We start from the raw sequence: 15,686 nt of genomic DNA on the forward strand, positions 1-15,686 counted from the left end.
TATAGAAGAAGGTACCAAGCTTTTATTGTGAAGGTCTCCGCTCTGCAATCTGGAATGCTAATACTCATATCTCCATTGTCAACTGCAGAAAGAGCCTTAGATAACTGGACACTAGTCAGTTAGCTCTAAACTTTCTTTCGTATTTTGTGGGAATCGCCAGAACACATGATCTCTGTTCTTTAGCTGTATGACACAAAATAGTAAAAATCCACACTCGATTATAAACATGTGACCCTGAAATAGTGTAATAATAATAAAATTTAACTTTTACATACCTACACTCAATCTGAGTTTAGACCGTCCAAAAATTTCAACGATAGCTGTAAGAACTTTTCAATAATATTGTCATATCAAACTTAATTTAACACTAACAGTGCAGTGACTTAAATGATCGATACAGTGATGTTATGTTTAGACAATATGCATTATAAATGCGTCGTCTCACCTTATGTGCCAACTCTCCTCGATTCGCTCTATAGGTTACCTGAATCCAGTTTTATATTCTACATATCATTTTTCCAATTGAACTTCCTTGTCTATGGCTGATATTTACTAGTGGACCATTCAATCAACTTCATGTTTGTGTATTAATTAATTCCGAAGCAAAAGTTGGATATTGTTCTATATTGTGTTATGACTTCTTCCAGGTTACAAAGCAACTTCCACATATTCTACTATTTCTACGATGGAATCACTTCAACACCTATGTATGAAAAATATAAACTGAATACAAGTAGACAATATGATTATCTGAGAATATCAAAAAAAGATAAGACGAACACTCCTAGAGATGATATTCCTGCCAATATTGTTAAATATAAAAAAATATGCAGCTATCTCCAAGACTTAGAATTTACTACCGAAGAAATAGTAACAATCCATTCTGTTATAGCAGCAATTTTACATCTGGGAGAAGCTCAATTTGTAGAAAATGAAGATATGTTGGCAGTATTACAAAATAAAGAGGAAGTAGAGAACTTTGCGGAATTGTTGGATATAGATGCAAAAAAAATTTGTTGGGCTTTAGCAAACTATTGTGTTATTAAAGATGGTAGTGCGTATAAAGTGAGACAAACTTGTCAAGAAGCTACAGAAGTCAGGAATGTATTAGCTAATTCTCTATATACAAGACTTGTAGATTATATTGTTGGAACGATTAATAATCGATTGGCGTTTGGGAAGGCTATTTTGTAAGTATTTTGCGCAATTAATCGATTCCCTTAACCCATTATACTTTATGACACATATAAAATGAGGCGGCTTGAGATATTTAAAGTATCAATTTCATTCAATTTTTAGCGTAAGTGCACGTGGTTGAACTAATTTTGATATAAAATATTTAGAATTTTTTTTATTTTAATTAACGTGTCTCGATAACTGAGATTAACATTAACAAACGGTTTGTATTACATACATTAAGAATTTATATTTTACCATATAGACCAATGTCTTTCGAATATCGGATAAGGCATGGTAACTGTTTTACGTTATTTAAACTTTTGTAGAGCGAACTTCCTAGCTGGTGGCTACAGCGCTTAATGAAGTATTGAGGACAAGTTGTATAACAAAGAATTGTTGTCATTACCAATTAATAACAGAGACGAGGACAATTTGATAATAACAACTTGTTCGACATACTTGGGTATTTAATTCAATAGAGAGCCTCTAAGAAATGACGAAATGTACGATTATCTCTTCCAGAATCACAAAAAATATTGAGACGATCACGGTCAAGTTTCTGATAATGATCGGCTTTCGTGGCTGTATCAAACGTTCGAATTAGCAATAATAGAAATACAAAAAAAGACTCTAAAACGATTGAAGTATCCAATAGAAATAATTCGAGAACTGGAAAACGATGTTGCCTTAGAATTTATTCTAATAGGTTGCCTGATTCGTAGAAATAAGAACTGGGTTTGCATCAGAAAAAATAAGCTTGAATTTTCTATAATCAATCTGCGCAGAAAGTAGAAAAATCGAACAAGGGATCAACAATTTGATATAGATGTTATGAAAAGTTTCATTCTCAAAACGTGTTTCATTCTTAGAAGCATACCCAACAAAACAAAAATCAAGGAATAAAACTCTTAATGATACTATATTTGATGATAGAAACCAAATTACTGAAAAACTAGAAAATCATTACCATCGGCTACTTATTTCATATAGAAAAAAATATTTCTGTTGATATAATTTGTTGATGATTTCTTATTTCACACTCTCACACTAAAACACTTTTTAAACCAACACTAACTTGAAGATAATTATTTGAGTATAATTTTACATTACTATATTTACACTGTCTATAACAAAACATCGTCAAACAAGGACAGATCTTAGAATTAAAACTGAGTGAAAAATGAAAAAATGTATAACGTAATAAAATAACAAACAGATATAACTTACAAAATTCAAATTAACACCCGACATTATTTATATTTCATTCCTATTAAGGAACAGCATTGTCTTATATCGCTTTGTTTTCAGTGGAAACGCTTACGTAATAAAAATTCTGGACTTTTTTGGGTTTGAATGTTTCAAAGAGAATAACTTCTCTCAATTAATCGTCAATACATTTAACGAACAACTCCATTACCACTTCTTGCAAAGAGTATTTTCTTGGGAGTTACAGGACCTTCAAGACGAAGATATTGAATTCGTTTCACTATCTTATTATAAAAATAAGGATACTTTGAATGAAATTCTGGGGGCCTCCGAAGGGTTATTATCAATTATAGATGACGCTTCTAAAAAAGGACACAGCGGTATATATATTACAGGTAATAAAAAGGTTACAGCTATTATAATGTCATTTAAAACTTTTCTCTTCAAACAAACTATTGATTTACAATATAAATCAAAAGTCACCGGTGTAGTATATCAAAAAAATTTTTTGAGTTAGATTTTGTTCTTCTATTCATCATGATAGTTTTCTAATTATTTTCATATAAATATTACGATTTGTGTTTTAAAGATGATTTCATCATTCTATTGATACTTCTTTCCTTGCGGCTTTCTTAGTTCTAAAACAGCTGGTAGTTGCTAGAGGCAGATCTATATAATATAACGGGTGTTCAAACCAAACCTTTGCCTCAACAGTATTTGTTTTGGTTGGAAAAACAATCAATTCTATTTCCAATGGTTTTAAAAGACTTTAAAGAGAATGAGCTAAAATTTTAAAAGCTGTCTTTTAACTCAGAGACTAAAAAATATGATTTGTGAAAACCATTATCTTTGTTTCCAGCGATAATTGCAAAATTAGAGTGAAACAAAGAAATACCTCACGATGAATGTTTTTAGTTTATTAGTAATCACATTCCTTAGTTTGTAAATAAACAGAATATAGTAGGTATTACAAGGTACTTCAGAAATCAAAATCAAAAGGAACAGAATAATTTGGCACTGAAGTGATTTTAGAGATATAGAGTGAGAGCCCTTACCATGAGAAATTAAATTGGTCTTTTGAGAAAAACGTTCCCAATTTATCTCCTACTATCATAACATCCTAGCGCTCACTGAATTTAATTCAAGAAGAATCATTGAAACGCCAATATATGACCCTAGAAACTCATTCTATTATGTTATACCACAATATAGTTTGGTCCAAACATTTTTGTTATTAGATCCCATTTTTCACTTTGCGTGGTTGTTTATTTGTGAGTAAATCCATAATATTTGATTTTGAGATACATAAGCACCGCAAATTTAGAAAACATTTTCAATTCTATATCGATAAAAAAGCTCAATTTATATCATATATTCAGGTTTGATTTTTCTTATATACCTTTCTTTTCCATTAACTTTTTCAATTATTTTATTTTGAATACGAATCAAATATTTCAGAATGAACAATACTAATATTCAATAAAGAGTTCTTTCATGTCTGTCTGTCAAAAATCTTATCAGTTCTTGCTAACAAAATATTTTGAGGCCGTTATAAAATTTCACTTTACTTTCTGGTAAATACTAATGAAAACATTCTGGGCTTATCCAGAAGTTAATGATAGTTTCATACCAAACCGTTAGGTTGATGATTATCGTATACATTTCTTGTGAATGCGATCAGAATTTGGATATTTCAACTATATAATCATTTTTATATGAAATTTACTACGAAAAATAGAAAAAACTATCAATACAAATTTTTCTCTATATCTAATAACATTACTAACATTTTTTTTCAGAAAATTTGTATTATGAAGAAAAGAAAAAAATCATAATATATGATGAGAACACGTTTGGAATAGTTCATTATACTGGAAAAGTTTCATACGATTGTAGAAAAATGCCAGAGAAAAATAGAGATTTCTTAGCACCAGAAATAATTGAAACAATGAGAAGCTCTAAAAATCCAATTATAGTAACTCTTTTCACTGCAAAATTGGATCGTACTGGGAATCTCATATTACCATCGGAAGAAATAAAGAAAAATAAATATATTCTTGGTTCAAAGGTAATATAAATAACCTTAATGGAGTAATCAAACTAGTATTCAAAATATTGTTAAAAATGCATCACCTGTTGTTTGATTTCGAAATTATTTTCAGATATCTATGAACAGAGAATATTCACAAATACGAAAAATGCGAACCCAATCAACAATATTTAGATCTTTATGTCTTGAATTACTCAAAGAGTTGTCTATTGGATCCGGTTCTGGTGGAACGCATTTTGTACGTTGTATTAGAACCGACCTGAAAGGACGACCAAACAATTTCAAGAGAGAATTAGTCAAACATCAATTAAGAGCTATGGGAATTGCTGACACGGCTAAAATTAGACAATCCGGGTATTCGCAAAGAATCTCTTTTTCAGAATTCCTTAGAAGGTAATACCGATTTACTCTTATATCAATTTACTGTAAACAGATTTCTAGAATATTTTCTGCAGCACTATTTTGTAGAATTGATATTTTGTAGTTGATCAGTGGATTGAACTGCACATCAAAAATTAAACGAAGTGTCTATTGGCACCCTTCACGGAAAAATCCGTGACTCTAATTTCAACCATAGACTCGGACTTTTTTAAAGAAATGAACCGAATGAAGGTTTATCCGTCTAATTTCAGCCGTGAATGTTAAGCTTTAACTCACGGATGAATACTTTCCACGGATAAATATCATCCACGGACAAATACCGCCTTCAGATGAAATCTGACATATGTGAAATTTCTAATCCCAATATATTTTTTTCATTCATTTAGAAGCAATTATCCAAAAAAATTATTAATAAATAATTTGATTGTAAGAATAACCTTAGTAAGTCCGTCGCAATTGTTTACGGATGATTAGGTTAGGTTAGTTTAGTTTTAAAATTTCCCTGTTTCTAAAATTAAAATTAGATCACGGTTTTTTCTGTGGAGGGTGGTAGTTATGGATCATATGGTGAGATTTAGATACACAAAAAAGCTTCATTCTGATCTATCTATAAAAATGTCCAGGTGTATAAGGTTAAAATGATGGCCAAGGATTTTTCCATGAGGGATGGCGATTTCTATGAAAATTTCCGTCTGTAAGAGCCACGGAGCCATGTTCAGAAGCTAGCCTGGATACGTTCATTAGTTTTCGGGAACTGGTCGAGTTAATCGGGTCGTAGTCATATGATATGATCCTTTCTACTTTGGTAGACCGGTGGGTAAATGCGATAAGCCGACGGGTTGTTTCATGTATCTATGGTTTTTTGAACTTTGAAAATTATTTATTCCCCTGACGATTAAAGTTTCCTGAAAGCATTTGTGAAGACTTTTAGTTAACATTAATTAATAATCCGTTTCGTTTCAGGTACAAATTCCTAGCTTTCGATTTTGACGAAAGTGTTGACATCACAAAAGATAACTGTCGATTACTGATGATCAGATTGAAAATGGAGGATTGGGCATTGGGAAAAACCAAAGTTTTTTTGAAATACTACCACGAGGAATATTTATCGAGATTGTATGAAACGCACGTGAAGAAGATAATAAAAATACAAAGCATTCTCCGAGGATTTCTGGTAAAATGTAGACTTGCTAAACAAATTAAAGAAGACAAAAAAGAAGTGGGTAAGTTGAAAAATCAACGTTATTTTCTTATACTGAAAGAATGATTATATTGATATGTAGAGAATAATCTCGCAGTATAGTTTATTCTAAACGAGATTAAATACTCACTTCTTCCTCTGTTTATTATAAATAATTTTCTAGCGAGGTAGGGGAAACTTATATTTCAAACAAATGACCTTTAGAAATCACATTTGAATGTTGTTTTCCTAATAAAAAGATTCATAAAATGAAATAATCCTCTTATACACCTCAGTCTTCATAAAACAACTGATATATTATTGGTTGATATTTGGTATATACGTGAATAACTCGAAAACTGCTGAACGGATTTCAACGCTGCTTAAACCAATCGATAGAGCAATTCAAAACGAAGATTTTGATGTCAAGGTTTGGGGAAAAACATCGAAATTCAACACATATTTAAAATCAAAGATCTGTGATGCTTCTGTATGGTAATTGCAATGATTGAGTGACATTTCAGCCGTGTCAAACTTGAAGCAACAATCAACTATGGAATACTTCATCTAATTTGATAGATACTGTGAATTCTGTAGCTTATCATTTGGTGGTTTGAAGAATTTCTATCAATAAGCGTTGTATGAATCAAATACGAAAGCTTTTTGGTGGAGGTTTAAAATGTATGCATAATTTCAATCAATGAACAAAATGTACACCTTACTTAATATTTCCATTACATTTCTTCAATTTTATACATGTGCGTTTATACAGAGAACTTTATAATATAGATAAATCGGAATATCATAAATACTATCATAGAAAAATCAACCTTCTTTTTTTTGTAATTAAAAAAGACGAAACTTTTGTCTCAGATTACTCCCAAATTTTGCACAGAGGAGCTTTTTTATATGAGGACTACAAAAAAGTTGTCGGTTTTCCAAAACAAATTCAACTAGGAGGAAATTCAAAAAAACTTGATAAAAACTCGTTTTTATAGAAAACCAAACTTTCGATTCAAAAACTGGTATGATTTTCGGACTCTTCGACGCAAATACATGATATTACATGATTCTTTATACACTTCCAATATATACCCATATTTTAATATTTTGGCACAGAACCGAAAAATTTTCAAAAAATTATAGATATGCTTGTGTATAAAATTCAATATGTCCAATATTGTGAGGGATATGGCGTGATTCAATAAACAAAACGTGTACTCTTAATATTTCCATTGTATTTCTTCAATTTTATACATGTGAGAATTATACAGGGCGTAAGTTGGAACAAAATTTTCTCATAAAAATTACAGTATTGCACCTCTTTTCAAATAGTGTCATAAGCTAAAAACACAATCTATCGAGTAATTAATTATAACATAGATTTTTACTTTTCGCAAGTTTTCTACTACTAATGGTTCAAAATGAACGAGATTTTCAAATTTTTTTACTTATGACACTATTTGAGCAGCGGTGTGATATAAAAATTCGTAGTATATACGTTTTGAAATGGGAAAGTTGTGATATAAAGAAATCGGATGTAGAGCATATATACTCATTCAAATTGACGTTGATAGAAATATTTCTATCTTGTCATTATATAAAATGCAATGATTGTCTCTATTATCACTTCTTCATATGCCTTAAGTCGCTTGAGGTCTGAGAACAGGAAGTAATTTTGAAAGAGTTCTTTCGTTCTTTTGAAAGTAATTCAACATATTTTTGGCTTGTTATTTGTTTTCGGTCTCATAGATAATCAATAGGGATAACACTCTTAAAATATGCTTTTTGCTTTCTTGCTACACACTCCTCAGATGAGTCCATTATTTCGATTTTGGTTTTGTTTCTGGGATATAACACAAATTTCTTCTACTATCACGTATCGATGAAAAAATCTACTAGAATTACGGTTGAAAGTATCAAAACATTCAAATCCAAAATGTTCTTTCTATATTCGCAGAAAAGTCTAAGAATGTGAAGTTTTCCTCGTTACAGCCAATACCATATATTGAAGAAAACGTGTATTTGAAGAATACATCAAGCTGATATATTTATCAAAATATATGTTTTCCAACTGATTATTCATCCTGAGGAATGTTAACATAAGAGATACAGAATGATGAAGCCTACTTAATAGTTTGATTAGATTTTTATTCACTACTTTATGTGTTTTTTATTCCCATTTTACATTTAGTGTGTGTTTCGAGAACATGCCATCAAAAACTAGACATAGACATTACGGTCTATGACATAAAGGACACAAATTTCATTTTGGTTATTGAACTACCCGACATAAAAACGAATATACAGCAAATTTTCATTGTTTAAAAGATGGTTTATTTTGATATATAGCTTTCTGTCCAATATATGCTACCAATCGCCTATTGTTATTGAAATTTATTGTATAGTAAAAATACCCTAGGTTGATAGCAAAATACCTATGGGGTGTAGATGTAAGGAGAAATATCTCATATGCAAAAAAAATTTAGGAAGTGCCCAACTGTATATGATAAATAACAGTTCAGAAACCTTCCTGGTGTAGAGAAACGTTATGGTGTGAATGTGGCGATTCTAAATTAATTGAATTATGCCGAGTTAAAGAATTTGATATCCTCTTTGACTCGAGCAGGTCATTATCGAAAATTTCAACGACTTTTGTTGTACAAAAATGCGAAAAGTTCTACAGGGCGCTTACTTTAAAATTTACCCTGATGCTAATGTTGCGCCAACCTTATTTAACATAATTGGACAATCACTTTTCACAATCACATTTTTTTTTCTTCATCTTCACACTCCATAAAAATACAGTTACGTACGCTGGCCATTATTTTCGGAAAACTACTACACATATGTATGTTTTAAAGTAACATGGCGAATAGAAGTCTAGTGACTAGACTGAAAATTATGAAGCGTTAATTATTGATAAACATCTTTATACATAAAATAGGATCCCTATTTCCCTTGGTCATACCATTACGCGTGAACGGCTGGACGATTTTACTATTTATTTGTTGTGTTGGTTATTGTCGGGAGAAGGTTCTTATGAAAGAAAATTCAAGAATAATTTTTTAAGAATACTAATTCTAATCTAACCTTAGCGCTTTGGACAATTTAAACTTTTTTAATGTAACATTATGACGTTTGAAATGTTACAAATATCATCAAAGATATAAAAATTCAATTCAATATAGACTTCTAGTAAATTTGGATAGACTAACATGAACGTTACTAACATAACAAGTGATATACTCGGTTATAAGGAAGAATACAATAGTTTTCCATAATTTACAGTTTGAATTTTCATTTTTAAAAATGCCAACAATTAGACGCAGAGCTCGCATTGCTGCGAATCAAAGATATACAAGAGCAAGTCAAACAGACGAGCAACGCGAAGCGCGGAATAAAGTTGAACGGAATCGATGGAATCAATATCAACAACATAGAAATGTTGCGTTTAATGCCTATTGAACTGCATTCACTTATAACGTAGAAATAGAGTACAATTCACAGCATATTACTATTGGACCAATGAACATTGTATGCCATATTGCAAATTGACGCCATTGGTACCGCCACCATTACATTCATTGGTTTCCGGAAATGGGCCAGATTCTAAACATTTTTTGACTCATATTCAGTAATACAATAATTGTCTTCAAATGCCATCAATTGGTGCAACAAAAATCATTCAAGGAATTTTTACGCCAACTTTTAAGATTCAGGGTCAAATATATCATTTAACAGGTTCCTTATTGCCAACGAATAGTGACTACAAATTTATTTATGGGCGATTCAGCAAGACAAGTCGATCCGCATTGTCCACACAATAATTCGGTGAAAAGACCAATTATGAAACAGCTCCAAACGTTTTTTCATCAACATAACGAATTGGTTGCATTATTCACGACCGCTTTAGACCGCATACCGTCTGATAATCACAAAATTGTCATCAAAAATGATAAGACGCCAGCAGGAGAACACTCGAGACGTTTTAATGCACCAGCAATTAACGAAGTCGCTATTGTCGTCGGGAGTGAAAATTTAGAAAATCGAAATATTGTTTTACATCGCCGTAGCAATCAACTGCAGCGTGCTTTGGCAAGGTGAAGATGGATATAATTTTTCAATGAAGGTGATAAATCCAATTACAGGTTCCGAAACAATTTAAATATTTATTTCAATGAGTTATTATTCATACAGACTAATGGTTCGGAAAAATAAGAATAATCATATCTTAAAATGTGGCGTTTCTTCCGCCAATATGCTGTGGATATGTACGTGAAAGTTGAAATTGAGCGATTGACATTTATCACGTTGAACCAGGCAAAACTGCGTAATGAAGAATATATTCATCTACGGGATGCCATAAATGCTGATGGAAATGCACAGAATGTAGGTAGAAAAACTATTCTCCCTGCCACATATACGTCGGAAGTCCGCGGAATATGCATGAATACGCTCAGGATGTTATGTCGTATGTTCCTCATTATGGCGCACCAGATTTGGTTATAATGAAAGGGCTTGACCAAAATTAGATTCTGAATACAATTGGGACCGATTTCGTACGGTCGATTTTAAGAAATTTAAAAAAAATACGAAAAAAGTTTTGTAAATGTGTTTTTTTGGAATAAATTTTAAATATCTATCGGGTTAGCTCGGAAAAAAATAAATGCTTTTTTTTATTTGTAACAAGCATGTAATGAATAAATAATATAATTGCAACTGAAATACATTCTCTTTGTTCCAACAGTTGAACAACTACAGCCTAGAAGAAGAGATAGTATGACAGAAGACGAAGCTGCCGAAGTCATTCAAAAGGGTAAAGTAATTTAGTAACTAAAAGCTAAACATATTATACCCTCCAATAGTAGCTTTATAGTATAAATAGACACATTATGTATATTCAGCTTACAGAAACGCTGCAAGACGTAGAGAAGTTCTAGAAGCTTACAAACAACTAGGTGAAGAAGATAAATATTTTATTAGACCTTACGCTAGAAAGTGGAAGAACAAGACTTTGTTTTCAGTTTTAATGAGATATAGAGCAAAAAGAGTTCAAGATTTCTACAATTTGGCTCAACAAGTAAGTAATTATAAATTATATCGTGGTATCTACTTTATAATTATTTTTCAGGTCCACCTTTATAATATGAATGCGTATCACAAATTGCTACAGACAAAAGAGGGCATCGACTTAGACTTCATAGATATTAGAGCTCAAGTAGGTTCATATCTGGATGACATCAACAATTCTGTTCTTAAACTATATTTTCGATTGGAAGATATACCCTTCTACAATACTTCTCATATGTCTGATTACCTCACTAATATTGGGTACGGTATCAAAATAGTTATTAACCTAACAAATTTGATAAAATAGATACAGTGAAGAAAGTTTTTACGCAGGCGTCTACAAATGGGTTTGAAACGCATTACGGGCAGTATTTTTTCAATATTACATTTCATATATCTCTTCCAACTATTCTACGCTAATAGTCTAACCTCTCTGAATGGTAGTTTCCGTTTTTCTACCCATTTCTTAAACTCAATCTTCCCATTTATTTCAAGGTCTCTCTTTTTAGTTCTTTCTTTAGGTCTAATTTACTTTACTTTTAATTCAAATAATTTACAATAGGTAACAGTAATAAAGATAGTTTAATATATTAGTGGTGATATTTTCTTTTTACATTCACCGGTAAGTTAATTTTTCTAATATAACTTCTTGCCTTCGCTTTTCATGTAAATTTTTAACTGTGAATTGCTACGTCATATATTCATTCTATTCTAAGTAATTCTTGACAAAAATGATCTAAATCATCTCTTTTCAGTAAAAAAATTTATTTTGAACTATTTTGAGAAAGAAAAGGAATTATTTCTGTCCGCTTATACATAGTTATGGGGTAAAGTAATGAACGAAATTTAAGAAAATAAACTACCAAAATAAAGAAATTTTCCTAGTAAAAACATATTTAATTATCATTTTTTTTTCAATTATTCTCATACAACAACTGTTTGTCGATGTCAGTCTCAGGAACGATAGATATTGTAATTGAAGTCATGAAGGATCGTGTGTTTTACCTAACAAAACACATTTCGGAAGACCTTCAATTGCTAGAAGCCATGTAAGCAAAATTACTGCAAAATTTAATGAAACGGGATGCTTCAAAATCTGGAAGACCAGAAATAAGCCACAATTCAAAGTTAGATATTTTGCTATCATTAAAAGATAACCTCACGCAACTAAAACCGAAATTACGATACAAAAAAATGTTGGTTAGATGTAGCAAAGTTTTCAGAGAAAGGCAAGCTGCATCCAATTTTTTATATCGCAGAAAAGTAAGCTTTGTCAAATAATGTAATACAAATTTTATATTTTCATCGAAAACGAATATTGCATAAATTTTACGCAAAACTTTATTATAACAATAAGTGTTATATTATGTGCTTTTTCTATCCGATCTATTTTATCTACTCGTTCCTTTCTTAATTGTTCTTTACTATTTACTTTATTATTGTTGCCTCTAACAAGTGATGAAGAAAAAAGATATCTTTTTAGAATTTGATATTACTATTTTGAACAAATAGAACTGAATGAGAAGAGAATAAGCCTTTATTTCCTTGTTTATTATACCGTGTTTTCTTTCAACCTTTTATTTTCTCATTTCATTCCATTAGATTTTATTTTACTAGTATTTTCTTCTATTAATGTCCACAAACTTTTCGTCAATTTTCTCTCATTTTCCATAAACTGATCTAGAGAATTGTACATTATTACTTGTCCATCGACGTTCTCTTCTGTTGTTGCTATCCATATTAATAATTTTCCGCATTTATTTTGGTCTTTATCTAGAATAAGTTGTCTTCGGATCCCACAAGTACCACATCAACGGCGAATAGGAATTATGGTAGTATTGCATCCTACATTTTTATTTATTGCTTATCATTCACATCATTTCTTTGCACTTTTTTAGTGCGTCATCTATTAGTATGTAAAATAGTGAAGAAAACAATACGCCTTCTTATGTCCAGTTTTTGTTTTGTAGATGTTTGTGTTCGATATAGTGTGTTCTTATTTTGTTTGTCATTCCTATAGAGTGCTTGTACCATCATTATCCTAGTCTTTTTGTCATTCCTTCTCCTTCAGCTCCTCCGTTTCTTTTTGGATGGAATATTTATCAACGCTGTGAAGCATATATGCATCTTCAATAGTTCTCCTATTTGTCTCAGTCTAAATATTAAGTCTTGCTTGCTCTTTCTCTTCATTTTGAGATTCTTACAACGTTGCCTCCAGTTTGTGTCTAAGTTTGTTTCCTTTTATTCTTTTATGCTAGTCAATGTTATACCTCATTAATTTGCGCAATTAAGTTTCATTTATGAAAGTAAATTTTATTGTAGAGATATTAAAAACAATGAAGAACCATGGGATAGTCCATACCGCTGGCGTGAATCTATATCCCAAACAAAAGATGAATCAACCGATGATGACATGGATACAAATGACACTTTAGCAAAAATAAACTACAGAAGAGAACCAGATGAAGATCTGGTAGCTCTCGCAAGCCCTGTAGAATCCGATGGTGGGAAATTCACCAAGGATATAATTAATGAGGACATTAGAACCCAAAATAGACAAACTATCAATTCAAATAAAAATGTAGATGAGAAGAATATTAAAAGTGGAGGAAACACGCAATATAAAGTGAATTTGAAAAAAATTGAGAATTCTTATAAACCTCATAGTGCACCAGATTTTCTGAAAAACTCTACTCCTGCTAATAAAGATTTTGATTACATCAAAGCTACTCCCATTAACATTAAACCTAAATATTCTATTGATCCTTTGGATGAGCTCAGAAATATCGGGAGAAGAGATAGTAACGCTTCTGATGATGATCCTCCTTATAATTTTAAAGGAATGTTGCGAAAAACCAATTTCAGAAGAGAATCTTTGAATAATGCTTTCCAAACAGTGAGAAAACTATCTTTAACCAAAGAAAATTTGAAGAATAGTAAAAATAGTTTATCCAACGGTCATTACGAAGATGAAGCTATAAATGGAAAACATATTTCAGTGGAAATTTTACCAGGACTTGTTATGGAAGGTGTTGAAATTGAATTGTGATAACTCACTACATTATTTCTACCGCTGTTAATAATAAAAAAATGTATTCATAAAGTCGTTTTTTCTTTTATGATTTGATGTTTAATTGCATTATATTCCAGGTTATTCAAATACATTCTATATTATATGATAAATAATCTTCACAAATCTACAGTGTCATCTTTCTCCACAGTTTTCACCAAAATTGAGTCGTATCGAGGAGGAAACAACTTTTGTATTCATCTTTCGTAGAAATCTACCGCCTGTGTATTGAACCAGCGTGTAAACTACATCTTCAAATCTTCGTCATTGCCAGAACGCTCATCAGGGTACAGGAATTTTTTGATGAATAAGAAAATGTCAAATTCGAATAAAATCAAGATTATAGGGTGAATTAACAAATAACCCTCAACCAAATTCCGTTGAAACAGCTGTTGTGTGTCAACGCGTAGATGTTGTACAATATACAATATACAGTACAAACAGTACAGTAATTTATTCCCGACAAAACAACTTCTCTTAGTGAAAAAAGAAATAGAAGGAGTAATGAATTTAGGTTTTTAAAATCATCATATAGTGACATCAAAATAGGCTGAAGAGGAAGAGAAACAGTTGTAACAATAAGTTGCAAAGTTCAGTTTATATATAAGGAAAGAAATGGTAGAGTAAACCAACTAAAAGAATCAATGTACAACGCGATTTTCCCGAAACATACCAGAGCTGTGTTCAAAAATCATAAGAAGTAAGTGATTGTTGCCGAAACAAAATCACAACTGTACCTGATAACGTTATATCAAAAACTTACGTCTAATCCGTACTTCTAGAATTAAGTCAGTCTATTTTTGTCTACTGAATAAATTAACCTGTAAGCCTATAAGATGCACACTGGTTATGTCCGCGGTCAACCAGACCTGTAAAGGACTTATACTATTTCCTCTGGGTTGAGTAGGTTGCGTCCACAATGATTTCATTTTGTTTTTTAATATAAGCTTTTCACGTTATTTTTGTACATATTCATCATTCAACTTCACCACTTTTTTGAAATCTAAATTTATAACAGTCTACAATATACAAAACTTTTTTTTTTCACTTAACATTTCGGGCAGATTTGGAACATTAGACTCTGACTGCAAAAATATTTTTTGTCACAAAATTCATTTCAACCAATTACTTTGAATTTATTCCCATTCATGGTAGTAACATGAGAGGGGGTGCTATAATAAATATAAGTTGGTAATGCGTATTTTACTTAAGCTCCAGATAAGAAAATGGTTAACCAGAATTCAAAATTTAGATATCGATAATCCTGGAAAGTATAATTAGGTTAAAGAAGTATTTAGTAACACATTTCCTGAAAGGTCTTCGGGTCCCAATTCATAAAAGACTCTTACAGTAATCCGAATTAAAATTTGACCGCGGGAAGCAACTCGTATGCAACCAACCTATAGACAAAGTTAGACGTTATACTTATAAAATTAAAAACCTGTAATAATTTTTTGGAGAAATGAATATTTTACAAGAAAATTGTACTGAGAAAAGCATTCATAATATTCAATATTAGTAAGCTTCTCACATTTTTATCCCTACCT

General features: G+C 31.1%; 1 protein-coding gene across 3 annotated transcripts in view; it reads left to right on the top strand.

Annotated features, from left to right (window-relative positions):
• LOC130442736 (neither inactivation nor afterpotential protein C) overlaps positions 1-14,580 on the top strand; it is a 36,836-nt gene extending 22,256 nt beyond the window's left edge. The window contains exons 9-18 of one of the 3 annotated variants that reach the window (XM_056777084.1): positions 648-1,190; positions 2,488-2,780; positions 4,185-4,453; positions 4,548-4,828; positions 5,780-6,039; positions 10,747-10,815; positions 10,904-11,079; positions 11,131-11,330; positions 13,392-14,161; positions 14,220-14,580. In XM_056777084.1, coding sequence (XP_056633062.1) covers positions 648-1,190; positions 2,488-2,780; positions 4,185-4,453; positions 4,548-4,828; positions 5,780-6,039; positions 10,747-10,815; positions 10,904-11,079; positions 11,131-11,330; positions 13,392-14,118 — 2,818 coding nt within the window. In that variant the 3' untranslated portion in view covers positions 14,119-14,161; positions 14,220-14,580. Of the gene's footprint in view, positions 1-647; positions 1,191-2,487; positions 2,781-4,184; positions 4,454-4,547; positions 4,829-5,779; positions 6,040-10,746; positions 10,816-10,903; positions 11,080-11,130; positions 11,331-13,391; positions 14,173-14,219 lie in introns of those variants that run through there. The other 2 variants (XM_056777083.1, XM_056777086.1) reach the window with 2 other exon arrangements.
• Positions 14,581-15,686: the final 1,106 nt, after the last annotated feature.

The sequence above is a fragment of the Diorhabda sublineata genome, chromosome 4, assembly GCF_026230105.1.
Source record: "Diorhabda sublineata isolate icDioSubl1.1 chromosome 4, icDioSubl1.1, whole genome shotgun sequence".
In the NCBI taxonomy this organism is placed as follows: Eukaryota; Metazoa; Arthropoda; class Insecta; order Coleoptera; family Chrysomelidae; genus Diorhabda; species Diorhabda sublineata.